General features: G+C 58.3%; 2 protein-coding genes across 18 annotated transcripts; both read right to left on the minus strand.

Annotated features, from left to right (window-relative positions):
- Positions 1 to 1028: 1028 nt before the first annotated feature.
- On the minus strand, positions 1029 to 2273 carry TCAP (titin-cap). The gene is made up of 2 exons (XM_004282729.3): positions 2121 to 2273; positions 1029 to 1874 (listed from the first exon to the last, which is right to left on the minus strand). The coding sequence occupies exons 1-2, from the start codon at positions 2228 to 2230 to the stop codon at positions 1481 to 1483; spliced, it is 504 nt and encodes a 167-aa protein (XP_004282777.1). The 5' UTR covers positions 2231 to 2273; the 3' UTR covers positions 1029 to 1480.
- Positions 2274 to 4055: 1782 nt separating this feature from the next.
- STARD3 (StAR related lipid transfer domain containing 3) lies at positions 4056 to 26919 on the minus strand. Of its 17 annotated transcripts, none has more exons than XM_049701598.1 (15): positions 16625 to 16732; positions 14348 to 14619; positions 11365 to 11442; positions 10903 to 10980; positions 10726 to 10779; positions 10210 to 10327; positions 9918 to 10016; positions 9645 to 9700; positions 9185 to 9277; positions 7400 to 7462; positions 7143 to 7238; positions 6682 to 6761; positions 6475 to 6579; positions 5253 to 5346; positions 4555 to 4811 (listed from the first exon to the last, which is right to left on the minus strand). In XM_049701598.1, the coding sequence occupies exons 2-15, from the start codon at positions 14567 to 14569 to the stop codon at positions 4707 to 4709; spliced, it is 1341 nt and encodes a 446-aa protein (XP_049557555.1). In that variant the 5' UTR covers positions 14570 to 14619; positions 16625 to 16732; the 3' UTR covers positions 4555 to 4706. The 17 variants fall into 17 exon arrangements, 16 of the variants coding, with proteins under 16 accessions (XP_033266930.1, XP_033266925.1, XP_049557546.1 ...); XR_007473309.1 differs by adding an exon at positions 5624 to 5786 and having other exon boundaries at positions 4720 to 4811; positions 10726 to 10980; XM_033411039.2 differs by lacking the exons at positions 5253 to 5346; positions 16625 to 16732 and adding exons at positions 25705 to 25767; positions 26774 to 26877 and having other exon boundaries at positions 4056 to 4811; positions 10726 to 10980.
- Between the last annotated feature and the right edge of the window lie 3 nt (positions 26920 to 26922).

Here is a 26922-nt window from a genome sequence, read left to right on the forward strand (position 1 = left end):
GCTGCCGAGGGCGGAAGGCTCGGGACGTTCTGTCACGTCCGGGGCGAGGGACCCAGGTGAGGACGGAAGGACGCGGGGTGCGTTCTCCAGGCTGCCAGGGGTACCAGGGGACGCGATCCGAGCCTTCGGGTGCCAAGGGATTAGGTGTGTCGCCTGGTCTGGAGTCTGACCCCGCTCATCTCCCAGCCCACACTCCAGCCCCCTCTGGGGGAGCAGGGCCAGGCCAGCCCTGCAGATTGCTTGGCACTCCAGGTACCAGGCTGTCGAGATGCCAGTGTCCCCCTTCCTATCCTCCCAAATGGGAAGTGGATTCTGCGGGGCCATCTCCGTGGTCTTCCTGGAGTGGAACCCTCCTCTGGCTAAGTCTAGTGCCTCTCGGCCCTGGGTAGGCTACCAGCCCCTGGCCTCCTCTGTGCCACACCCTTACCCTCACCTTGTCCCAAAGGGAAAGTGTCTTCTTGTTGGACCAGGCAGCCAGGTTGGGACATGAGTCACCACGACAGCTGCAGGGGTCACACACAGGAACCTGACCACCCCCCTACACACCCTACCCCCAAGAACCCACCTTGGGCTCCCAGGGCAGGGAGGGTAGAACACCTGACCCCAGCCAAGGATTGATTCTGTCTGGATTCAGAACCAAGAGAGAGGTCAGCCTTGGGGTCACTGACCCCATCCACACCCTGAGGCACAGCTGAGGACAGTCCCGGTGCCAGCCCCTTCCATATTCTTCATGAGGTCATTTAAACAAACCCTGGATGCCAACTGGCCTCCTGGGCACTGCCCAGTGCCAGGGGACTCACACAGAGGCCAGGACTGCAGAGCAGAGTCAGGGGGACTGGACAGACAGCCACCCTGTTTATAGCTCTGTCCCTGCAACCCTCCCCCCCCCGCCCCGCCCAGGAGCATGGGGTGACCCACTAACTCTGCCATATTTAGCTCAGATGCAGGGCCTGTTCCCAGAAGTGAGCATGGGGGGGACACCAACGGGTGGGCCCCTCAACCACCAGGAAAGAGACGAAACTCTGGCATGTGATTGAGCATTTATTGCAGCGCTAACAGAGGGTGCTGGGAGCTCCACCCTGCCTCGGCCCTCTTCACGTCCCCCTCCCTCCGCTCTTCTCCAGGCCTCCTTCCCTGAGCATTCCTTATGCTTTTTCTTCAACCTTCTCTGAAGCTGAAATCCAGACTGGGGTCACTCCTCTCAGGGACCTCTTACCCTCACCAGCATTTTCTGCCTTTCCTCCTGGGGGTACTCAGCTGTGCTGGCCCCCAGCACTCCACCCTTAGTGCCCACCGTCTTTGCTCCCTCCCTGTGGGAACTCAGGAGACCCAGGCATCCTGGCCTCTGACTCCCACCTCCCCTAGCCCCCAATTCTGGGCAAACTACAAAGCTTCCATGGCCAGCAGCTCCCCTCCGTGGTCCTAGCCAGGAAGGGCCCAGCCCAGGGCAGGCACTGTGGAGCCCAAGTCACCGTCCCTCTCAGCCTCTCTGTGCTTCCTGGGACGTGGAGCGAGACAGGGTGCGACACAGGGCGCCGGGCTTGCTGACAGGCACCACAGGGGGCAGCTGCTTGGTGATCTCGGCCACGTCCTGGCGGTCCACACACTGGCCACCCAGGGCTGCTTCCAGTGCCAGCAGCTCCTGCAGCTGGATGGGGGTGTCCTCGTGCTCCTCCTTGGTGGAGCCCACCTTGGCAGGGGTGAAGATGGGCAGCGGCAGCATCCGCTGGTAGGGCAGCTGGTACTCCTGCAGCCCGCGGCCCAGGATGCCCATCCGCATCACCAGCCAGGGGGAACGCTGCACCAGCGCCTGGCACCGCCCCTGCCGGTGGTAGGTCTCCCGCCGCTGGGCATCCTCCTCATGCAGGGAGCAACTGGGAAGGAGAGGGGAAGGGGACACTGAACTCCTGTGATCTGTTGCCCTCCAGTCACACGCTGAGGACCTGGGGTGCCAGGACCTGGGGTGCTGGAGGGGTGACTCCACTTCGCTCCCCCCAGCGGGAACTCTCCTGGCCCCCACCCCCCGAAACTTCTCCTGGCCTTTGCGCTCTGGCTTCATAAGGCTCAGGAAGGGTGCTCTAGGGGAGGGGAGGAGGGACCCCCAGCTGGCCAGCACTCACCCCTCCTCAGGCCGTGTGGACAGCGTCAGATCCTTCCACTCAGCCCAGAAGGCCTCTCGGCGCTCACAGTCCTGCTCGGACACCTGGCAGCTCAGCTCTGAAGTGGCCATGATGACCGCTCACTCCCTCTGGGCTCTGTTTCTCCCATGCCCTTTAAATAGCCCCACCCTCCCCCTCCTCCAGGGGCTATTTTCAGGCCCTCTGGCGTCAGATGCTACAAGCAGAGCCAAGACTCACTGCTGGGGGATTCCGGGCCCAGGGCGGGGCTTGGGGTACCTGGACTCTGGCTGCCCCCAGGTCAGAGGTCAGCTTTTGAAGAGCTCAAGGTGCTCCTGTGGGGGCGGGGGTCCTCAGCGTGACACCTCCAGGTGTCTCACACTCCTCAGACACCGTCTGGGACCAGGCACGTGCCCAGCCTCGTGCCACCTTGGCACTTGCCCTCTGCCCCACCCCTTCCCCTAACCCAGGGAGGACAGCGGCTTGTCTGTAAACAGAGCAGGAAACAGCAGGAACCGAGGCCCCCTCTGGGCTCTGTACCAGGCCATCGTGTCCTTCCCCACTGCCTGGGCTCAAGGGCACATCCCCTGACTATCCCCTCAGCAAGAAGGGACAGTGCCGCCACGTCCTCGGGCATCCGCCCCTGAAGGCCTGGCCCCTGACCACCACCTCACCAGCAGGGGCAACGGAAGTTAATTCCACACGTGGGATCCTGGACGCCAACCTTTGCCAGGTGTCTTCCTTTGCCGTCGGGCCAGTAGGGTGGGGGGAGCAGATGTGGGAGGTGGCCCCAGCTCTACCCCAACACCTCAGGTGGGGTGAGGTGGGAATCCAGGGGCTCCAGGGAGTGGCAGCCAGAGCTGGCTCTAGCCCCAAAGCAGCCATAAATGGGCTACGGGACTATGGGTCAGCGTCTGCCCCTCTCTGGGCCTCATTTTGCCCCCTTTCTGTTCACAATGGCCGTACCAGAGGAGTTCTGGGTCCTGCCAGCTCCAGGGTGCCACTGGGCAGGACCTGGCTCTCATCCCCAGGGAGAAGGCCAGTAGGAGGGCTGCCAGGACAGCCCAGCACTGAGAGCAGCGGCGCGTGCTGCTGGAAGCTGGCACGCAGGGTGGAGGACATGGGGGAGGAGGAATAAGGGCATCGCTGAGTGGACAAGGCAAAGGGCACCAAGAGAGGCAGGGACAGGAGCTGAGATGAGAACTTAGTGGTAAGGCCTGTGGGCACCCACCTGGGGCAGAACTGCATCCTCTTGACTACTGAGCACTACACCTGATTCTTGGTATCTTTTAACCTTACAAAAGCTTTTATAAAGTAGGAAATGGAGGCTCAGAGAGGTAGATTTGCCCAGGGTCGCACACCTAGCCAGGACCAAGAGGAGACCCCGCCCCCACCCCTGGCTCTAAGCAAGTCAGCTCCTCCGGAAGCCTGAAGGCAGGGAGGGGGGAGGGCAGGTTTTCTGGTGGCCCCAGTGTGATGGGGCAGAGACGGGAGGTTAAGTGGAGCCCAGAGGCCCGGATCCCGGAGGTGCATCAGTGACCTGGAAGGCCAGGCCCCACGTCCAGGCTCCCCCCAGACCCCAGCCTTGGGACCCCAGTGGCAACCAAGGCCTGCTGTGGGTACTGCCAGGTCTCTCCCTACCTCCCTCCTCCCAATCCTGGGCTGGAGACCTTAACCTGACCTTCCCTCACCGGAGACCCAGAGACCCGGCAGGGAGGTGGGGAATTTTTCTCTGAGCAGTCATCTGCCCAGATGAACCATTCAAGAAAGTTGGGGGTGGTTCCAGGAACTGGGGCTCCACTGGCTCCATCCCGGCTCTGCGAGGCTCTGAGAGGGTGTGTCATGTGACGGCTGCAGCCTCCGCGCGCGGTGCTGCCCTTCTCTTCCCTCAAGAGGCCAGGCTGGAAGGACTGCTTTTTTTTTTTTTTTTTTTTTTTGAGTTCATGTCTTTAATTGGCTCAAATTACAAAGGTCCCCAACGAGGCCCTGGGCGGGGCGGGGGTGGGGTGGGGGGAGGCAACCTGAAGAGAACCTGGGAGAGGCAGGCTCCCTGCCAGCACCCACCACTCCCACCTGCAACCTACACCCCCACAAGTGCAAGTGGAAAAAGGTCCCAGACCCTTTAAGTAATCCTAAAACACCGTGATGAGAGAGCAGGCGGAAGAAGGGGGTCCTGCGCCTTCACAATGGTGACAAGGCTGCCCTGACTTCTGTCCTGCCCAGGGTCCTCCCCAACCAAGTCCGAGGTTCCCATTCCAGACCCCGGCCTGGCCAGGTGGGGACAGCGGATCTCCTCTTCCAGGAGGCAGGGACGCCATGTAAACATCGGCAGGATGGACCCCACTGGCCTCAGCGGCAGAGTCAGACGCTTGAGCTCTCGACCTGCCCACGGCCAGGGCTTCCAGGCACAGTGAAGCGCGTGGAGGGTGGCAGCTTGGGGCCGAGGGGCTGCTGTGGGAGGAAGCCCCTTCCTCCCCACTGTTTGAGGCCAGGTCCTCTGTGGGCAGCGGGAGGCCCAACCGGCCCCTCCTCTGGCTCTGGAGGCCGTGGCGACAGGACCCTGGCCCGCAGGGTGGTGAGGGGGCACGCTCATGCCCGTGCACCCAGCTCTCCGATGCGCTGTCGCAGATGAAAGGCAAATTCAAACATGGTGGCTGCGAGGCTCTGGTGGATAAGGTACCGGGGCAGGCGGCCCTGGGGGAGGCGAGAAGTTCCAGGAAGGCTTGCCCTGGGCAGGGGCTCCCCCTCAACAACTGGCTCCAGCAGGGGCTGCTCTGGGCCAGAACACAGGTGCAGCTCTGGAATGCAGCCTAGGCCGCCCTCCCCCCTCCCCCCTGGCAGGAAGAACATGCCGTGCCCCGGGTTTGGCGTGAGTCACACAGAAAGACCTGGGAGGGGCTGGGCTGGCAGCCAGCCACCCTTCCTGGGGTCCTCGGGAGTCAGAGGTAAAAAGGGGAGGCACAAGCCCGCCGGCAACTCAGGGTGAGAAGACCACCTGGACCCTGCCCCCAGTTTTAGAGTAAGAAAGGAGGCAGAGAGTAGGGGAGGCTCTGAGCAGAGCAGGGAGCGCCCAAGGTCACACAGCAGAGGCCCCTCCGCTCCACAGAACCTGCCTCGCAGCCCCGGCGCGCCCACCTTCAGATCTGCATTAAGGATCCAGATGAAGGTGCAGACTCCAGGGTTACTGGCTGACTTGAGCACAATGAAGCCCCCAGGACCATTCTCCCCCCTGAGGAGAGAGGCACCAGTGGGGGACCCTGGAGCCAGGCAGAACCCCTGACTCCCCCCCCACCGCCCCATTCTTGGCCCACCCTGGACTGGGGTGGGAGAGGGAAGGGAGCTGCTGGTCCAGCAACCCCCTCGCTGCCTGAGCAGGGCCCAGGACGGGTGTCCCAGAGGCCACAGCATACAGCCCTCCACCCCCACCTGCCATGTGACGCTCGAATCCTCCTACAACTGCCTGCCGATGTTTGCATACCCCCAGTGGCAGGGAAGCCCCAGCTCACCGCCTTCCCAGCCCTCATCTAGTCGGTCCAGGGATTCTAGGTCTGCTCTAGTCCTGAGGAGGTGGGCTGGGCGGGCACTTCTCACCAGGGCCCAGCTCTGGGAGCGGTGCAGTGCCACTGGTCTCCAGGAGGGGGCGCCTTGTCAGGCGGCGTCAGGCCTGAGCTGTATGGTGCACATCCCATCTCCATTTAATTCGCCTACAGCTCCCCTGACTCCATAAAAGGAAGCTGGCACCCAGAGGGGAAATGAGCTTGCCCATCACCCAGCAAGTCTGCGGTGGTGGCGAGACCAGAGCCCCAAGCTGACACTCAAAGAACAGTGCTCTCTGAGGAACCCCAGGACAGAAGGGGAAGAGTGGGGTATCTGGGAGGAGGTCACCTGCAGGTCTAGGATTAGACAGTAGGAGAATTGGAGGAGGCCCTGGAACAGGCAGCAGAGAGTAAGGCCTCTCCTTTGGAGGTACTTCCAAGCGCTGCAGGAGGAAGGCAAGGCCGCGGGGCAGGCAGAGGGGATGAAAGGGGCCTGAGTCTCCTCAGGCAGGAAGTTGATGGTTCAGAACACAGAGCCTCCTGCTCAGGTCCCCCAGACCAGTGCAACCTCATGGCTCCCAGCCCCCTTTCCCGGGCTGGTCCCTATTCATCCCCATTCACAGTCTATCCTGGAGCTGCCCTCCAGCCTGGTGGTGGGTCCAGCCTCCAGCAGATAAGCAGGATTAGGCGCAGCAGGACTGGGGACAGGAAGGCAGCCTCGGCAGGAGAAAGTGCCCAACTGTACACACCGACCCTGCCCTGTCCCCACAGCTACCAGGGGAGGGGCCAGCGCAGACGACCCCAGGCAAGGCTCAGCTCACCTGACATATTTGTGTGTCGGGGGCTTGGCGCAGTGGGTAGTGGCGATGCCCGATGACAGGTATCGGTCTCTGCGCCGCTCAATGCGTCGGACGTTCACGAAGTCCCTGGAGGGGGTAGGGTTAGGTCAGGGGGTGCCGAGAAGGTCCAGGCGGTCCAGCCAGGTCCAGGCGGCCTGGCTGAGAGGAGGGAGCTTGGGGGCCACTCACCTGGGGGAGACCACACCACCCGCGGCCCCCGAAGACACATCGTAGGAGATGAGGGTGTTGTCTTCTACTCGCTGCAGGATCTGTGGGCGTCAGGGCAGACGTGAGGTGTATCCACCCCAGGAAAACCCCAGGGAAGGGTCCCAGCATCTCAGGAAAGCCCCAGGCCAGCCTGCTCTCCGCTCAGGTCCCTTAATTAAGAGCCATTCCCATTCATGGGCACTGGCTGGGCCAGGCGCTTTGAGCTTTTCCTCTTTCCATCTTCCCCACCCTCTCCAGGAGGCACTAGTACCACCATCCCCATTTTACAGATGGGGAAGCTGAGGCACAGGGCAGTCCAATGACATGACCTGGGTCCCCTGGGGGTCACTGGTCATGCTGGGGTACAACTGCACCCTCATCTGCCATGTCGCTCTGCCTCTGCCCTGAGGGGTGACCAGGCCTGGCCCCCTGGCTCGGCTCACCTGGCAGGCTGTCACCGTCTTGTTCCACAGCACCATCCTCTCGGGCTGCAGGATCACCTCCTGGTACACCAGCTCCGCAGGGCAGGGCAGGAAGGTCTGGAGCAGGGCGGGCAGAGGGCTGGGTGGTGCCCTCTTGGGCACACCAGTCCTTCCCTCATGGTTGGGAGAAACCTGCCGGAGGGTCCCCCTACCCCCGGGCTCTTTCCTCGAGTCCCAGGCAGAGCAGGAGGCGCCAGAACACCTCTTCCCTCACTCACCTTCAGGATGAAGGTCTTGCCATGAAAGGGAACCTCGATGGTGTACACAGTGTCCCCATATTCCTGTGGCAGGGACAGAAGGGTGGCAGGGAGGTGAGCATAGGGCAGAGGGGAGCCTGGGGGGAGGAATGGGTGACAGGCAGGGCAGGTTTTTAACAGCTCAGGGTAGAAAACTCCAGGAGTTTTGGGATATCTGAGCAGCCATTAAAGAACAGTGGTTCTGGGACCTCCCTGGTGGCACAGTGATTAAGAATCCGCCTGCCAATGCAGGGGACACGGGTTTGATCCCTGGTCCGGGAAGATCCCACATGCTGCAGAGCCACTAAGCCTGTGAGCCACAACTACTGAGCCCACACGTCACAACTACTGAAGCCCACATGCCCACACGCCTAGGGCCCATGCTCCACAACAAGAGAAGCCACCGCAATGAGAAGCCCATGCACTGCAACGAAGAGTAGCCCCCGCTCGCCGCAACTAGAGAGCCTGCGCGAAGTTATCTACAAAGACCCAACGCAGCCAAAAAATAAAAAAGTGGTTCTGCCTCCTTGCCTCCTTCACTGTTGGTGGGAATGTAAATTGGTGCAGCCACTATGGAAAACAGTATGGAGATTCCTCAGAAAACTAAAAGTAGAATTACCATATGATCCATCAATCCCACTCCTGGGAATATACCTAGACAAAACTATAATTCAAAAAGAATTCAAAAAGTCCCTATGTTCATAGCAGCACTGTTCACAATAGTCAAGACATGGAAACAACCTAAATGTCCATCAACAGATGAATGGATATAGAAGATGTGGTACATATATACAATGGAATACTACTCGGCCATAAAAAAGAACGAAATAATGCCATTTGCAGCAACATGGATGCAACTAGAGATTATCACATAAGTGAAGTAAGTCAGAAAGAGAAAGACAAATACCATATGATATCACTTATATGTGGAATCTAAAATATGGCACAGATGAACCTATCTACAAAACAGAAACAGACTCACAGACATAGAGAACAGACTTGTGGTTGCCAAGGGGGGTAGGGGTAGGGGGAGGGAGAGGGATGGACGGGGAGTTTGGGGTTGGTAGATGCAAACTATTACATTTAGAATGGATAAACACCAAGGTCCTACTGTATAGCACAGGGAGCTATCTCCAATATCCTGAGATAAACCATAATGGAAAAGAATATAAAAAAAGAATGTGCATATGTGTATAACTGAGTCACCCTGCTGTACAGCAGAGATTAACACAACATTGTAAATCAACTACACTTCAATAAAAAAAAAAAAAACTGGTTCCGACAAATGTTCTGCAATGAGGAGAGAAAGGCTTTTGATATCAAGTTTAAAGGCAGGAGCACAGCTGCGGCTGCAACCACGAAGGACCGTGTCTCCAGGCCAACAAGGGCTGCCAGAGGAACTGGCCAGAGAAAGGGATGACGATGTTTTCCCTCTGTTTTCCAAGCTCTCTGCCATCTTTTTAGATAATACTGTTTTGACCCTGAAACAAAACACCAGACAGGGCCGAAGCCTGGCTTCCCCTTCAAAGCTGGAGCCGAGGGAGCAGAGCAGCGGTGGGCGGCGGGGGGGAGCAGGGAGAGGGGCGGTGGGAATGTCCAATGCAGCCCAACCAAGTGGCTGACCCCAGGGCTCAGCCCCCTCTCCCGGGGTTAGGAATATGGTTCCAACCCGTGCAATCTTTGGGCTTATTTCTCAGGCCTCAGAAAAGGGAGGGAAAACTCCCCACAGGAAAACCCTCAGGATCAGGTGGGAGACAGGTTTCTTACATTATTCTTCTCAAACTTCCAGTTCTCCTCCTGGGCCAAGATCTGGTCCACCACCGCCATAGCCTCCTTCCCCTGGAGGATGTACTCCCGTTCCTGGCCAGGGATGGGAGTCAGGAAGGGGTCAGCCTGGGGTCTGCACCCCACCTGCTCTTTCTGCACCGGGCTGGGTGGGAAGCCTGACTCAGCCAGATGTCCAGATGCCAGGTCTGGGCTGGTCTCCCGGGCCCTGCAGGCTTCCTGGGACCAGGTGCCGTGGCTGCGTTTGCTACCGCCGGGCCCCAGGCAGGAAGCAGACCAGTGGGCCTGACCGACAGTGGGGCACACACCCAGATGGACACGGACGGGCATTCAGGCTGCCTAAGGTCTACCCTCCGCTGGGAAGCCCCTGCCCACCTGGCTGAGCGCACCACTGACCCCTCCTCCAGGGTCCCCACCCGGGGCGGGGTAGGCAGCCAGATACCTGGGCAGAGAAGCCTTTCTTCCCAACAACTTCTTCATCTGATTCATTGTCAGACCCTGCAGAAAACAAGCAGAGGACAATGGGAAGAGGCGGAGAGAGCGGGGCGGCGGGGGTCGGGGGGCGTGGTCGGGGTACAAGGGCAATGGTGTAGGGGTATGAAAGCGGGTGTGGCAGAGGGCTGCTCGCTTTCCCCGGGGAGCTGACACGAACAGAAAGAACAGACCCAGCCAACGCCCCTCCCCGAAGGCAGTCCTCCCACCCACCAGCCCGTACCTGCAAAGGATTCTGGGGGTGAATAGAACTGGCCCTCGGACAGGGCGCCGGAGAAGAGCAAGGGTCCTCGGGCGACAGCAGCCTGGGCAGCGAGATACCCTGGGGGAGCAGACGTGGGCAGCCATCGCCCCAGACCAAGGACAGTCAGCCTGGGGTCCCCCAGCCCAGGCTCACCCTAAGGCTCCTAGAGGCAGAGCTGGCAAGAGAGCTCAGAACTGGCTCTCAGGCCCGAAACTCTCCTCTCCTGGGTGGGGCCGACCCTCACTGCACCCCCTCACCCCCCAGCACTCACATCGCTCCTCCTCAGCCTCCTGGGGTAGGACTTTGAAGTCAAGGAACCAGGTCTCCAACCAGGCGAGGACGAAGGAGACGATAGGGAGCAAGTAGCCGAAGGCCCCTTTGCTGAGCAGCTGTGGAGGGAGGGGGCTGGGCTCCACGGCAGGGAGTCACCTCAAACCCAGAGCCCCACCCTGGGGCTACCAACTCTGGCCTACACCCCACTCCTGGTACCAGCTATGGGGACCCTCTGGGGCACACGCCTTTGAGATGGATGGATTAATGGGTTCTGCAGCAGGATAAACTCAGGTTAGGCTAGAGGAGGAACTTTCCGTCCTTGGGGCTGCAGCAGGGTGAGTGCGGAAAGCCAGTGGAGATGACCCCTTAGAAATCTCAAAGGACAGGATTCCCCCTCACCCCAACCCCGACAACAGGGTCAGACACCCAAACTCAGAGGAGCGGCCCCTTCTTGGGAGAAGCCCACCCCTCAGGCCAGATGCCCACCAGACCAGCCAGACCCTGCGCCACTGACCTCAGAGAGGATGACCTTGACAATGAGGAATGCACTGGACACCAGCGTGGTGACCTGCCCAGGGGAGGGAAGGAGGAAGAGAGCGAACACAGAGGCTGGGGAGTGAGGCCTCCTCCATCCCATCTCTTGCACCAGCCCCGCCAGGGCCTGAGAGCTGCCAGGAAAGTGGCATCTTACCGCAATCACCCACCAGTGCCGGAGCCGCAGCACAGCATAGCCCAGGAGCAGTCCGGAGAAGCGGAAGGCGGCCAGGACCTGGTGTGGGGGGCCGGGGAACCATCACGGGCAAGCCAACGGCCCTACCCCTGCTGAAGGCTGGCCTCCCCCTCCAGTCCTGCTGCCTGAGGTTCCCTCCACATGGTGTGCACACCCCAGGAGAGGATGGCCGAGGCCAAGTCAGCGTTTCTTTGGGGACGATCTGGATGTGACCTTCTTGGATAGGGGTCTCTCGTCTTCCCCTCCCACTTGGGGCTCTCTGAAGGTGGGGCCTCATGTAGGAACCCGTTTGAATACTGAGGGCTCCCTGAAGATAGGAGCAAGTCTCCCTGATCAGATTAGGATGTGTGTTGCGAGAAGAGAATCCAGCGAAAGAGTCACGCTCCTATGCCCTCTGTCCCCAGGATCTCCAAGGCCACTCACCAAGATGTCAAAGAAGGAAGTTTTAAAGCTGTAGTGGACGATCTCCTGCTCCAGGTTCTTCTGGATGCCTGTGTTGGTCTGAAGAGAGAGATGTGGACAGCTCTGCAAGCAGAACCAAGTCCCCAGGGCTGCCCCTTGTTCTCCCAGAAGGGGAGGGGGCGGGAGGGGGAGAAAGTAGAACCAGGAGGAGAGGCTGTGAATGCTCAGCTACCACCCAAGAAGCCCCTGAGGCAGCAGGGGAGCCCAGCCAGGGACCTGAGACCCCAGCACTATTACTGTTTCTCTAAGGATCCAGGCAGCCCAGACAGGCGGGGCTAAGCTGAGGCTCAGACACTCGCGGGCACACTGCCCAGGAAGAGGCAGGCCTGGAGGGCCTTGGGGCTGTGCAGGAGAGGCGATGAGCCCTATGCAGGTAGGCAGCGCTGGCACACAGGGTGCTGGGAGCATGCCTCTCACATAATTTCATCTCCCTCCCACCACTGCGGTGCTCTATCTTCCCAGCCAAGCATCCATCTGGGATGATCGGGGCCAGGGGTGGGCAGTGGTGTCAGACGGAGCCCCAGGTGGCAAATCAATTGATTAGGTTTGTGCTTAATGGGCAAAATCCATCATGCTGCTAGAGGGGATGGCATTCAGAGTGAGCAGACTGGTCCTTGCCCCTGCCCTAGCCACCCACACATTTTCAATGGGACCCCTGAGACCCTGGCTGGGGAGTGAGGGGTCTGGATGGACACTGAGAGCTAGAGCAGCCTGAGGCTTCAGGAGGAATGGGGTGGCAGGCTTACGCCTCTGCAGGTGGGGCGCCAGCCCCCGGAGAAGGGGGGCACAAGGGGACTCTCAGGAATGGGGCCTGGGAGCCCTGAAGGGGAAGAGCCTTCACACCTGGACCGGGGCTTCTGATCTCCGGCAGATGATATGAACTGGGGCAGTGGGGCTTGAGGGGGCTTGTTAAAGATACAGATGTTCAGACACTGGGTCTGAATCTCAGGCTGAGCTGAGCATCTAGAATGGTTATAAAACTCCCAGGTGATTCTGATGCTCGGGGCAGGAGCCAGCAATGTGGACAGCCCCTCACTGAACTTCGAGCCCCGGCACATCCCCACTGAATGCCTCAACCTCAAGATCGCTCTGAGCCCCGTGGAGTCTGACGCCTCGCTGCCCCTGGTCTGACACCGCACCCCGCCCCAGCTTGGTCCACCTCTTCCTCCTGACTGCTCCCTCTTGGGCTCCACGGCCCCTCCCACCCCTAACAGCCCCTGTCCCTCAAGCTCTGTCTTCCACCATTTTTCTCTTTACAGAGAACTCTCCCTCTGCCTGGGTACCTGCCTGCCCACTGCATGAGGACCCAGGACAGTGGAGTTCCAGCCCCTGCTTTGCCAGGGGCTACAAGACTTTGGCACAGGTCTTATAACCCGGCCAGGGTCGTTGCATCCACTGGGCAACACACAGTCTGTTAGAAAATTTAAAAAATATATGCTCCAAAATATGAAAATAAGATGACAGAACTGAAAATTAATAAAATTTCAATTAAGTGTCTACTGAGTGAAACATTATGTTGATTCTATGAACTATTAAATCCAGCACTCTGAAATTTTTCATCACATTTGAAAACAATTTGGAGGTTAGATTTGCGCACTTTGCAAGAATTCCCAAGTCTGCATGATGACTGCTAAGCTATTACAGCCAATACAGCCAGAGAGTTTCAAAAGTAAAATTATCAAAAATTTTTTTCAGCTCTTTTCTGGCAAGTAAATATATATACTGAATGAAGGATGGGGGTGAATTTTAGTGCCTGCTTTGAGATGCTGCACGGGACCTTCAAAAGCAAGAATGTCTAGGACCTCGGAAGCTCTTCAAGCGGCCCTGAACCTTGTTGGGCCTCAGCTCTCTCATCGGTAAGATGGTCCCAAAGGCCCCGTGGCTGTGGCTCCTCGCTGAAGGTGCCAGCTCATCCCTGTGCACAAAGGACAGTCACCCTCAGAGCCCTGCCTTGCTTTCCAGCTCAACACGCCTGGAATCAAACTTACCCTCTTCACCCCTAAAGCAGCCCCTTCTCCAAATTCATTTCTAGCACCATTCTCCTGACACCTGAGCTTGCGATCTGGAGGAAGGGCACCTGCCATGCAGAACTCTGACCCACTTTGCACAAGGAGAACAGGGGGTCTCAAAGAGGCTGAGTCCCTTGCTGAGGTCACACAGTTACTACAGAGGAGAAGCTGGCACGGGACCAAGCCTGGGATGCCCTGTTCCACAGCTCCTGCCTCTATATCAGGTCTTGCTCTGCCCTGTTAGCACCAGGGGATTAGGTCCCACCACCAGCTGGCCAAGCACTGCACAGGGGGAGAAGGGGGCAGACCCTGCCCCGACAGGCAGCTCCGCCTCCAGACTGCTAGGTGGCATCTCACCAAACCCAAGAGGCCAAACTGGGGGGCACTGGAAGAATGCCCCAAGTGGGGAAGGAGAGCTGGGTGCCACGGGGAACTGGGAGTTTTTACTGGTTGCTCCCCACTGTACCCTCTGCTTTTAGCATAGTATCTGGGACACAGCAGGGGCTCAAAAATGTTTGTTGAATGAATGAATGAATGAATTGAGCCAGAGAGTAATGTAGAGCAGAAAGAAGACAAAGCTTTCAACAGCTCAACCAGAGTCCTCTGGGCTCCCTCCTCAAGAGTGTCCGCTAGGGGGCAGTATGGCGCAGAGGTCAAGACTGCAAGCTCTGGAGCCAGAGTCTGGGTTCAAACCCTGCCGCCTTCACATACTTGCTGAGAGACTTCAGATAAACGACTCAGCCTCTCTGAGTTTCTTTCTCTGGAAGATGAGAACAGCTATTCTTATCATCTCATTCTTCCTTTTACCTGGAAATCAACAGTAGCCCCCCCGCCCCCTGCTGCCGGAGGCAACCCTCCCATACCGCAGATGGAATAACTGAGGCCCAGGCAACCCCCACAGTGCGGCCTGTGCCTCCAGCCTTGCCCCCACTCACGTTCAGCTCAATGATCCAGAGCAGGGAGATGAAAAGCAGGTCGAAGGTGACAAAGAGGCAGAAGGTGCGGCGGACGTCGGAGATGGACCGGCGCTTCTCACGAGGCGGCGGGAGGAAACGCGAGGAGAGGCTGTGGCTGTGGGACAGCGACGAGCCGAGGGAGGCCACGGCTGGCAGGCTGCGCTCCAGGTCACGGGCCGGCTCCCCAGACAGCTTGCTCATCCTGGCGGCCCCCACCTCCAGGCAGAGAGGGCCGGGACTCAGCGGCACGGCTGCGGGAAGACAGGGCGGCTGGCTCAGGTCCTGCATGTCAGGGTCCTGGAGGTCCTGGTCACCTCCCTCATCCCTTCCCACGCAGCCCCCGGGGACCCCGTTTGCTCCCAAACACATCTGCCCCTCAGCCCCAGCCTAGCCCGGTGGCCCGGGGCCCTCTGCCTAATTTTCCACTGTGGCCTGCCGTTCAGGCTGGAGGGGTCTGAGCATCCCTCTCACTCTGTCGTGCTGCTACACCCGCCATCCCCGGCAAAGTCTTGCAGCCCCACGGTCAGCCCTGGAGGCCTCTGGGATCCTCCCCGATGTCTGGGGCACAGCCTGCTCCTGCCAAGCGCTGCCCTGTGGTTCAGCCTCTGGGCCTGCCCCCACCCCCAGGAGAAGTCAGTCCCAAGCTCTGTTCTTTGTTTTCCAAGCACAAAGCCACATTCCCTCCCAGCAGCCAGCCCTACCCTCCCACCCCCTAATCCATGGCGACTGGGAGGGACTTCCTAGAGCAGAGTGCTCTACGCTGGGGGCGGGATGGCGGGATGACATCTTCATCTCCAGCTATGTCCCCATCACTGCCACCTCAGGCCCACCCAGCACGGCTCTCTCCCAGCGCTCCAACTTGCTCCTAATGGGCGCGTCTCCAGGCTTCCTCTCTCCACCCCGCAGCAACCACCTCTCCACACAACAGCCAGAGAAAGCTTTTCAGAACATGAATCAGATCCTGTTCCCCACTTACAGCCCTTCAAGGGCGCCCCCCGGGTCTGAGGATAACAGCACCCTCCTCGTGATGCCCTCGCAGGGCGTGGCTCTGCCTGGCTCCTCGCACCACTCCTCGCACAAGGCACGGGCCCCGTCTCACTATGACGGCCTCCCGGGCCTTCTAGGTCCCTACACGTGGCAGCCCGGTCCTGCCTCGGGGGCCTTAGACCTAGCTCTCCGGGCTGGGTGGAATGTTCTCCCCAGTCCTTTCAACGGGCAGCTCCAAAGCCCTCTCCTCAGAGTCTCCCACCCTCCTGTCCCCAGTCCCAGTTAATTTACGGGGCTTTACCTTCTTCAGTGAACTCTCACAATCTGAAACCATCTTACTGATCGTTCTGCAAACGCCATGGTGCAGGCCTTTATCTGACTTGGTCCCTGCTGTCTCCTAGGACCTAGCACAATGCTGAATAAATGGATGGCCCTCAGCTCCATGCTACATGGTAGAGAGGACCAGGGCAAACCCAGCCACTACCCAAGGCTCGCCCAGAGCTCCAGTGCCCACAGAACACTGCGCCCATGGCCGTGTTTCATGCCCACACAGGGCAGGATGGTTCCTCCTATTCTTCAGATAAGACAGCCAAGGTTCCGAAAGGGTGAATGGACTTACCCATCCCTTACCTGCCTGTGCAATCACGAGGCTGAAATCCTCATGAACCCTAGAGACAAAAGGGGCCCTGGAGCACCCCCTCCCTGCCGTGCAGGCCCCAGGCCTAAGGTCTCTGCTCTACCAGTTTGCTGGCGGGGGCCCTCAGCCCCAGGCCTAAGGTCTCTGCTCTACCAGCTTGCTGGCAGGGGCCCTCAGAGGCCCTGTCCCCTGCGCGGGGGGAGGAAAGGTTTAGTCTAGAGACAGAGAAGAGCTGATGCAGTGTAGTGGGGCCTGAGTTTCTGGGAGCCCATCAAGGGTCTCCCTGAGTGTTCTCACACGCCAGCACCAGGGGGCAGGTTTGGGGGCCAGTGGAAGGGGAGCCCTAGATCTGTGTGCTTGATCCTGGGAAGGCAAGATCTAACCAGTCTCCCCTCCAGATTCACTGTCCCCTCCATACGTTTGCGATGTCTGCTACCTTCCACACCCCACTCCATCTGCTAAGTCCAAAACAAGCCCCCCGTATGTGGCCAGCAGGGGGTTCCGAGCAAGCCGGATCGCCCATCCCTCTGCCTCTGTGCCAGTGGACACAGAGCTGACTGTTCTCAGCAGAGGCACCAGCCCAAGGCCATCCCCCCACTACCACACTCTTGGGATCCCTGTGACAAGCTCACCTGGAGGGTATTGAAGGAAGGCTGGGCCCAGCTCTGGAAGGCGGCAGTCAGAGGAGGGGATGTGACAGGCCGCAGGCAATGGGACCCCCCAACGTCCGTCAGCTGGATCTGGTGCCAGACCGCACACTCAGCGCATCCCTCACTGAGACAGGGCCGCAGCCCCAGGGCAGGTGACATTCGCTTGTCTCTAATAGCCCTCTTGTCTCCTGCCAGACCTGTCTCCATCTCTCCTCCCCCTTTCTGTCTCTCTCACAAGCTACCTCTCTACCTTTCTTTAGAAGTGTCTCTGTACCCTCTCCCACGTCCATCTTTATTTCGCCCCCTCTCTGGTTCTTCCTCTCCATCTCTCTCCCATCTGTGAGTCTCTCTCCACCCCCATCGGATCAGTCTCTCTCATGTTTCCCTCTCTCTCCTCTTTTCTACCTGCCTTCCCCCTCTCCCTCTTCCCTATCTCATGGCAGGGCGCTGTGACTTCCCCACTCCCCGTCTGCTCCAGGGTCTGTCTGTCTTTCCCCCTGGCTTTCCCCTTCCTTTCTGGGGACAGGACTTGGGTGGCAACAGCTTGGGTGTGAGACACACTCAGAGTGGCAATAGCACTGACACTCACACACCTAGATATCCCTGTGGAAGCGAGAGACAGACAGGGGCTGAGAGCAGAGGTGTTGGGGGAGCCCGGGTGAGCTGTGGACGCAGGGATGTGAGGGAGCCAACCCCGGGAGCTCTGAAGCAGGGGTGGGGGCGCCTGGCCAAGAGGCAGAGAGAGAAGGGTTCTACATTACCCTCCCCCAGGAAAGAAACTCCGGGTCCAAATAAGCAAGAGCTGGTAGGGTAGAATGGGCACTGGTCAGGAGTTAAGACCTGAGCCCCAGTTTGAGGGCAGCCACTAACCCTGAATAACTTTGGGCAAGTCCTTCTTAGCAAACCTCCGTTTCTCTATGTGGGAAAAAGGTCCATGGTTTAACTTAAAACGAAACAGCAACAAGAAAACCTTACTTAGAATCTCAATATACGGGAATTCCCTGGTGGTCCAGTGGTTAGGACTCTGTGCTTTCACTGCCGAGGGCCTGGGTTCACTCCCTGGGTGCAGCCAAAAAAAAGAACCTCAGCATAGAAAACAGATAAAAGCAGGACTGTGTGGGTCCTGCCACAAGACGCGGCCACAGAGGGCCCCACCGGTCAGCCTCTCCTCAGACTCCATCCATGGTCACCTCTGAGGCGCCTCCTTGGGTGTGGTTTGAAAATAACTCATTCAGACGACTTCAAAAGGCTTTTGAGCTCCCTCCGACCACCTGCCAGTCTAAGAGGTGAAAGCCACCTTGGCCTGGAACTGCCCTGACCCTGGAGGATGGAAGGTGGCAGCTGCCGGCAGAGCAGCTTGGCCTGGCCTCTGCCCACCGCCCCCGCCAGGGCTGCCGCAGCCCCCTGGGAGCAGCGCCTCCTGCCAAGCCCACCACCTGCTGTCACCGGCCCTTCCCAAGCGCCTTCAGAGGCGTCGGGAGTGGAGCAGCACGTGTGGCATGAAGGAGTCCGCCTGGGCTGCCTGCAGACTTGACCCTTGATGTGTTTGCGGAAGCTGAGCGGCTGAGGCTTGGGGAGGGTGGCGGGGAGGGAGGGGAAACTGGAGGTTTTATCGTCCTGGGTCTGAAGGGAAAGAGGCGTGGGGAGGAGTGGGCAAGGCAGGTCTCTGGGCCCAGGGAAAGCTCAGCGGGCAAAGGGGAGGGGTGGGCCCTCACGCCCCCGCCCAGGCCTTCTCTTACTCGCCCCAGGAAACACTAGCCTGAGCGCAGCAGGAGCTTTGGGTGGGGCCCGACTCAGCGGACAGCAGCAGGCAGCTGTACTGTGCAAAGAGGACTGGACTCTGCGGCCAGGGCTCAAGTCTCAGTCTGCCCTCACCAGCCGTGCGAGCCGGGGCAAAGAGAGCCGTTCTGAGACTCGGTTTCTTCAGCTGCATTAAGTAAAGGGAACGCTAATATACTTAATGCCATAGAACTGTCCACCTGAAAATGGCTGAAACAGTAAATGTGACGCTGTGTATGCTTTACCACGATAACAAAGGCAGCAATGATTGCTACCGCCTCAGGCTGGCATTTACGTACGGGTCGGGAGAAGGATGGCAGGTGCTTGGTCGGTAGGGGTGGAAATGGAACCAGCAACTGGCAAGGCCGTCCAGGTGAGAGGGAGATTAAGTGGGGTGCGGGAGGGGGTGGGGCTTACACCACAGTAGTAAAGTCACCCCCAAAGGCCTGAGTTCAAAAGTGAGCTCCACAGTTCACCCGCCTGGTGACCCAGAGCAAGCTGTCCAAGCCTTCAGCCCAGGTTCCCTCACCTTGTGCACTAAGGGCCCAGCTACTGCAGCTCCAGGCAAATGTGTCTCCCCAGGGAGGGGCTGCGGCGGGAGGTGGGGGGCTGCCCTGGCTCCCGGCACAGGCTCTGGAGCGCGGGGCCTGGGACTGATCTCTGATACTACCCCTTCCCACTGGTGCCTGCTCCCCCCACCCCCGCCTCCCCCAGGGTCCAATCTCCACTGTTCTTAGGTGGCAGGGGCACAGACAGGGTCCTTCCCAGGCCTCAGTCACACCCGAGGCCAGAAGCTCCGGCCGGCGTTTCCTGGCCAAGGCAAGTCTGCAATGTGAGCGATGTCCCTCCCTCCCTCACTCAGCAAGCCTCCAAGGCTGCACCTGGAAACGGGGGACACCTGTACTGAGCCTGGGCCACCTGGCGGATCAGAGGAGACAGCGGTGCGTGGGGAGCGCGGCACCACAGAGTCAGCGTGCCATAGGCGTCAACCACGGCCACCAGGCCACCACGGCTCCCTCTGAGGTCCTCTCACCCTCTCCTCTGCCCAGCTTCCCACAGAGGGCTGGGCCGAGCCGCGCAAGTTCTAGCTAGTGTTCCCTCCACCAGCTGCGCTCTGTGACCCCGAGGGGACGGAACAAGTCTCATCCACATCCAGAAATGATTCTCACTTCGGAGCAGTGCGCCTCCTCCAAACCCTCTCCCCAGGCTGAGGGGACAGGAGACACAGGTTCAAAACACATCCCCCACGCTGCACTGCTCAGGAAATGCTGGCACTAGCCACGGGGGCTTCCCTGAGGGGTCCCTAACTCAGCACAAATCAGGAGGAATCGGTGAAGCCAAGAAAGGACTGGATGTCAAGCCAGGAGAAGATTCAAACCCTGGATTCCCACCTTACTAGTCATTGAACCTCTCTGTGCCTCAGTTTTCTCCCTGTAAAATGGGGGTAACAGTAGTACCTACTTCTTGGAGGTAGTATAAGGACTAAGTGACTTATTACACATAATGGCCCCGAACAGTCCGTGACGCAGAGCGATCGCTGCAGGACGGTGAGCTAACGTGACACCCCTGCCTCTTTGGCGGAAACACGGCCTCGAGCTCTGACTGCCTCTGGGGGACGGCTTCAGGCCAGGGCTGGGGTTGCTCTGGACCAAGCCCCTGTTAATGCCCAGGTTAATGGAGAATCCACAGCGGGGCAGGAGGCAGAGGCTCTGCGTGCAGAAGAGGTCGGCCTTGGCCTGTGTTCTGCTGCTGGCCGGTCTGGGTGGAAGCTGGCTCGGGGACGGAGGACAGCAGACCGAACAGGCCTGCAGACCATCCACTAGAAACAAATCTGGGCTGGCAGTGGCCCACGCTGGCCCCCTGCAGACATCCTCTCCTTTACTCACTGCACCCGCTACCAGGAGCTGTGGAGATGAGAAGACTGAAGCTCAGAGAGGCCTGCCTACAGCCCCCCAGCCTGGATGCAGCAGAGCTGACCCCAGGGACACGTGGGCTTCCCTCAGTGCTGGGCTGGGACCCAGTGAACCCAAACATGGCTGCCTCCAGAGCCTGTGCTGGCTGGGGAGCGAGGTGTCAAAAGACCCCAAAGAGCTTAACAGCCACCCAGGCAGGGCCTGTGGAGAGCCCAGTGCCCTCCGCTCCACATCTGAACCATCAACAAATCCTTCAAAATCCAGCCAGTAGCTGCCACTGCTCACCACTACCATCACCTGTCCGAGCCACATCTCTCACCTGCTACAGCTTCCTGACCGCCTCCTGTCCTCGTCCCAAGTCTATTCTCAACGCAGCAGTCAGAGGGATCCCAGTAAAAGTCAGACCACACTTCCCAATGCCCCAAACCTCCAAGAGCTTCCAGCTGCCCCAGAGTAAAGGCCCAAGTCCCCACCCTGGCCTGTAAGCCTCCTCTTCCCCTGGCCTCCTCCCCTGGAACCCTCTGCTCCAGCCACACCAGTCCCTCACTGTTCCCTGGACACATCAAGCATGTTCCCAGCCCTGGACCCTTGTCCCTGCTGTCCTGTCTGTTCCTCCCCTAGGTCTCTGTAATGTCCCCTCCCTCCATTCTGGCCCCTTTGGAGAGGCCTTCCCTGAACACCCTATTTAGCCCCAACCTCCACTCCCTTCCCCTGCTTTATTCATCTTCACAGCACACATCACCCCAGACATATTATATGTTTGCTGGGCTGTTTCCTGCCTGCCTTCTTCCACTGGAACAGGGACTCCCATGCTCTGCTCACTGCTGCGTGCCCAGTTCCCAGAACGGTACCAGGCTCACAGTAAATATTCATGAAATGCGCTGAACGACTGCTTCCACCCTCTCCTGCAGCATCACATGCACAGGTGTACGTTCACACCCAGCCCTGGAGGAGCGGCCCCACCTGTCCAGCCTCTCCTGGAGCTGGACTCCACCCTCTCTTGGTGTTTCGTGCTGCCCAGAGCCCCGGCACCTCTGCTACCAACGGGCAAGGGGGACTGGTTTCCTGGGCACCCTCAGGCAGGGTGGCAGCTCCCCTCTTCCCTGAGCCCCAACTCACAGAGAGAAGACCGGGTGAGGAGTTAAATCCCTCAGATAGCAAAAGGGTCCCCGGCACTCTTCTCTTGCTGTGGGGCTGATACCCCTCCTCCAATACTGTCCAGATCACTGGCTGCTCCCAGGACACACCAGGGCCAGCTGGTCTCCCTTCTGTGCCTCCAGTGCCTCTGTTTCCCCATTTTGGAATGACCTCTGCCCCCCGGGGGGAGCTCCAACTCTTCAGAGACCAGTTCACAAGGCACCTCCTGGGCAAACCTCACCCTCAGCCTCAGGATTCCCCAAGCCCAGGTCTCGGGACTCTGCCTCAGCACTTCCCTCCCAACACGCTAGACCTGAGCCTCAGAGTCCTCTCTCCTTAAGCCCCTGAGGCCCAGTCAGTGTCTGGCCATACATGGCACCTATCTAGTAGGTTCACTGGGCTGTGGATCTGTAATGCCTACCCTGGAACAAGGGAAAGGGTGTGGGTTTGGGGGTTGGTCAGCAGACCTGGAGTTGAAAGCCCAAGGCCGTTCTTTATTAGGCTGTGTGCCCTTGACCGAATCACTGAGTCTCTCACCTGTAAAATGGGGATGGTAGAGTGCTCACTTCACAGAACTATTGAAAGGATTAGAAATAACACCTGTAAAGTGCCTGTGTTTAAATAACAGTAGCTATTACTAATATTAGGGCCCACAGTGTTAGAGGCAGGGCCCTGGGCCGGGCATGTGTAGCATGGCACTCTGCCCAAACTGAGGGTCCATCAGTACTGCTAGGTGGTAGGATGGGCCCTGACCTCAGGGAGCTGCTCGCCCAGGATGGTACACATTAGGCTCTCCTGTAGTTCAGGGCTCAGTGGCCCATGCCATCAGCCTCGACAAAGTTGGCTTACTGGCACCTACTCTGCCCCACCCAGAGGATTTGGGAAGTTCCCTGGAGAGGTAGGAATTTAAGGAGAGGAGGACACGGCAGCAGTGACAAATCAGATATCAAAGCCCAAGCCAGGCTCTGCTTCTCCCTTCCTTTTGGGGAAGTGGAGAGGGTACAGTGAAGCCAAGAAACCATACTGATCACTGTACACTCCCTCCCCCTCCCCAGCCCGGAAGGCTCTGACAGTACAGTTTACTGGAAAATCCTAACAAACTGAGATCTACTCAGCCCTTCAGTTCCCTCTACATGCCAGGCCCTGTTAATGTTGGAGATGCCCCCTGCTCTGTGATTCTCTGACCCCTGGCCTACTCAAGGGCTGGTGAGTCAGGCCCCACCCGACCCCTTGGTGCTGTTGGATACAAATGGGGGCTAATGAGGTCAAGTTCTCAAGGTCAGTCTGGAAACAGCCTGTCATCTTCCAGGGCGATCTCAGTCCTATCAGCCTACTTGAGGGAAGGGCTCTGCAGGGGTGGGGGTGATTCAGCACAGACTCCTCCCAGCACCAGCTCTGACCAGACAAAAGCCAGGATCAGCCTCTTCCCAGGCAGCAAAAGTTCAGAGGGACACACAACGGCCGGATGGGATGCCTTCCTTGTCGGTTATCCCACTGATGTGGCAGCTGCCCCTTTGAGGGCTGGGAGTCCGAGGCAGTTTCTGGGAGACAGCTGTGGACCTGGAGTCAGAGGATGGTTCCTTAAGTTCCTGCTGAGACACCTCCCAAGTCTCAGCTTCCTTGTCTGTAAAATGGGGCCAACCATCTCTACCGTTCAATGCAATAAGTGTGAGCTGTCAAACGTACAGGATTTTTGGTCTCACCCACGCCCCCCTCCTCCAAACAAGTCTAGGTGTGGGAGAGCTCAGTTTACCGCAGCACGAGAACTGAGAGCGTACAGTGTGCCAGACGCTGTGCTGCTCCCTGGGGATATTCAGGGGCTCCGGGTCTGCTGAGGGAGGCTGACAGATAAATGTACAGTGCCATGCTGTGATCAGCACTTTCAGGGAGGAACGAACAAAGGACTGTGGGCTCCCAGAGAAGGGAGCATCTGACCCAGGCTAGAGTGGGTGAGGTCAGGAAAGCCACAGGGAGGAGAAGCCATTTGCCTCGGGCCTCCACATCTACCAGCTGGACGCAAGGAAGATGGGCATTCCAGGCACTAACAAAAGCCCAGATTCAGGTTTAAAGCACAGGCCCAGCCCACAGGAGTGCATGCTGACCTTACCCCAGGGACCTGTCCCCAAACACGGGTACCAGGCCTCCAGACCTCCCCAGGGCATGGTCCCTGCAGGGCACACTTCATGGCCAGGTGAGGGAAAGAATCCCCAGCCTTGGCAGCGGAGCCTGCCTCTGCCCTCCTGCCCACCTCAGCCCCCTCCCCTGCAAGAGCTCTCTGTTCAGAGGACCCAGCCCTCCATTCTCTGAGCCCACCCTGGTCTCTACCTCCTTCTGGTAAACTCATTTTCTCGCTCTAAGGCCCCTCACTAATTGTCAGCTCCTCTGGAAAGCCATCCTTGGCCTTTTTCTTGCTTGGGTTCCCAGAATTCTGTGTACATTTCTCTAGAATTAATGCTTGCCATGTAACATTTATTCATTTCCAGATTCATTTCTTGAGCAGAAATGACAAAGAGTCATTGAGAAATGACAAAGAGTCATATTCATTGACAAAGAGTCAGGCTTTGGGGCTCTGGGACAGAATGAGAAGTAAGCCACGTCAACTGTCCTCAAGCACTTTATAAAATTAAAAGTTATAGGCTTCCCTGGTGGCGCAGTGGTTGAGAGTCCGCCTGCCGATGCAGGGGACACGGGTTCATGCCCTGGTCCGGGAAGATCCCACATGCCGCGGAGCGGCTAGGTCCGTGAGCCATGGCCGCCGAGCCTGCGCGTCCGGAGCCTGTGCTCCGCAACGGGAGAGGCCACAACAGTGAGAGGCTCGCGTACCGCAAAAAAAAAAAAAAAAAAAGTTATACCCATTGGGGCTTCCCTGGTGGCACAGTGGTTAAAACTCCACACTCCCAAGGCAGGGGGCCGGAGTTCGATCCCTGGTCAGGAAACTAGATCCCACATGCATGCTGCACCTAGGAGTTCGCATGCTGCAACTAAGGAACCCACCTCCCACAACTAAGACGGGGCCCAACCAAATAAAATAAATAAAATATTTTAAAAAGTTATACCCACTGTTCTATATTATTCTTATGTAAAGAGTAATAGCTGGGCTTCCGTGGTGGCGCAGTGGTTGAGAGTCCGCCTGCCAATGCAGGGGACGCGGGTTCGCGCCCTGGTCCGGGAAGATCCCACATGCCGTGGAGCGGCTGGGCCCTTGAGCCGTGGCCGCTGAGCCTGCGCGTCCGGAGCCTGTGCTCCACAACGGGAGAGGCCACAACAGTGAGGGGCCCGCATACCGCAAAAAAAAAAAAAAAAGAGTAATAGCTAACATTTATTGAGCACTCATGTGCTCACTGTTTTAAGCCCTAAACATACACTATTTCATTTAATACTCACAATAACTGTCAGGTAGGCACATGACTATCTCCATTTGACAAATGAGGAAACCGAGGCAGTGACTTCATCAAGATCACAAAACAGTATGAGAACGCAGGAAGTCTGATTCAGGAGTCTGTATTGTCAATCATCATGCTATTACGGACAGGTGCTGCAGGGACTCGGGGCAATATTTAGCCTTGGGGGTGGTGGGGGGAAGGTAGTCCAGAGGTGATGCTGCCCGAGCAGAGCACTGAAGGACAAGCAGAAGGTAGCCCAGCAGGTAAGAGGAGAAGGGGCTTTCAGGCAACGGGGCTGGTGCATGCAAAGGCATGGAGACACAAAAGGTGTGGACAAGCGCATCCTGCAATGCCATATTATTGGACCTTAGGGTACACACAGGGTAGGGAAGAGGTAAGGTCATTGAGAGCTCTGTAAATTGTGCTAAAGATTCAGTCTTTCCCATAGGCAATGGGAAACCATCAAAGGGTTTTAAGCAAGGAAGTGACATTATGAGATGTGTTTCTAAAGGATCATAAGAGGCACTTCCTTGTGGCGCAGTGGTTGAGAATTCGCCTGCCAATGCAGGGGACACGGGTTTGATCCCTGGTCCGGGAAGATCCCACATACTGCGGAGGAGCTGAGCCGGTGCACCACAGCTACTAGGCCTGCGCTCTAGAGCCTGTGCACCTAGAGCCGGTGCTCTGCAACAAGAGAAGCCACGGCAATGCGAAGCCCTCGTACCGCAGCGAAGAGTAGCCCCCACTCACCGCAACTAGAGAAGGCCCGCGTGCAGCAACGAAGACCCAATGCAGCCATTAATTAATTAATTAATTAATTAAAAAAAAATAAAAGGATCACAAGAGTTACAGTTTGGAGGCTGGGTTGCAGGCAGCCATGACTGGAAGTTGCTGGGAAGTCACTGCAGTCATCCTGGTGAGAAACACATCAACAAGGGTGGTAACAAAAGAGAGGCACAGGGCCAGGTGTGAAGCATGTTCAGGTCACCTCTTAGATATGGGAATTGAGAAGGAAGAGGAAGTATAATTCTCAGGTTTCTGGCTGGGATGGGGTGGTAGAGAAAGAATGAAGCTGCAGGGGAGAAGGCAGCAGTTCAAGTTCAGACGAAGTGAGTGGCAGCTGGAGTGGAGCTGTACAACTGGTAGCTGGATGGCCAAGTCTGAGGCTCCAGGGAGGGGCACTCCGCTGAAGATGTACATCTGGGCGCGTTTCGGGTATTTAGGTGGTGTAAAGCTGAAGCCATGAGGGTTGACGAGACCACCCAGATTCAGTGTACAGAGTAAGGGACTGGGCGAGAGAGGAGAATGTGAAACGGTATTTCTACAGTCAGAGAAGTAGGAAGAAAATAAGGGGATGCTGACGCGGAGGAAGCCAAAAAAGGCGGAGAGAGGCACGTATCAACTACTTAAATTTCGAGTTAGTATGCACCTCTAAGAACTCAAGAAAGATACTAAAGGGCCCTTCTGATGTCAATCAGGATGTCATTCACTGCCATTTCCAAAGGAAGTTGAGGGAGACCGGATGACAGACGCAGACCTACAGTAACTTGTAGATATATTCCTCCTCATTCTCAGGCCCTGACCCCTCCCCATATCCAACTCCTGTCCTTTAATACCCTGATACCGCCCCCTCGCTTCTCCGCTCACAAAGAAGAGATAGGCTTTGGAGGCCGATCCGGGACGCCCTTCCCGGGCTCTCTCGAGTGGGCGGGGCCGCGGACGGTCGACGCCCGAGACCCTCGAACCCGGCGCGGGGTGGAGCAAGGCCAAGCAGAGGAAGGGGGCGGAACCTGGGGCGCAGGGGGTGTGGGAAGGGTCGGACGGAACTATGAACGGACACCGGCTAGAGAGGCGGGATCTGCTGGCAAGACGTAGCCCTCGTACCACCACCCGGTCCCACTGACCTCTCGCGGACCCACCTGCTCCATGTCAGCCACGGCCCCAGTTCTTCTTAGCCCCAGCCGCAGCCGGTCTCCGCGGCCCCAGCAGCGCCTCGGAGAGGAAGCGGATCTCCCGGCGGCGCCACTTCCGCCACTGAGTCCGCCCCCGAGAGCGAACGTGCGTAGGA

This window comes from Orcinus orca, chromosome 19 (assembly GCF_937001465.1).
Source record: "Orcinus orca chromosome 19, mOrcOrc1.1, whole genome shotgun sequence".
In the NCBI taxonomy this organism is placed as follows: domain Eukaryota; kingdom Metazoa; phylum Chordata; class Mammalia; order Artiodactyla; family Delphinidae; genus Orcinus; species Orcinus orca.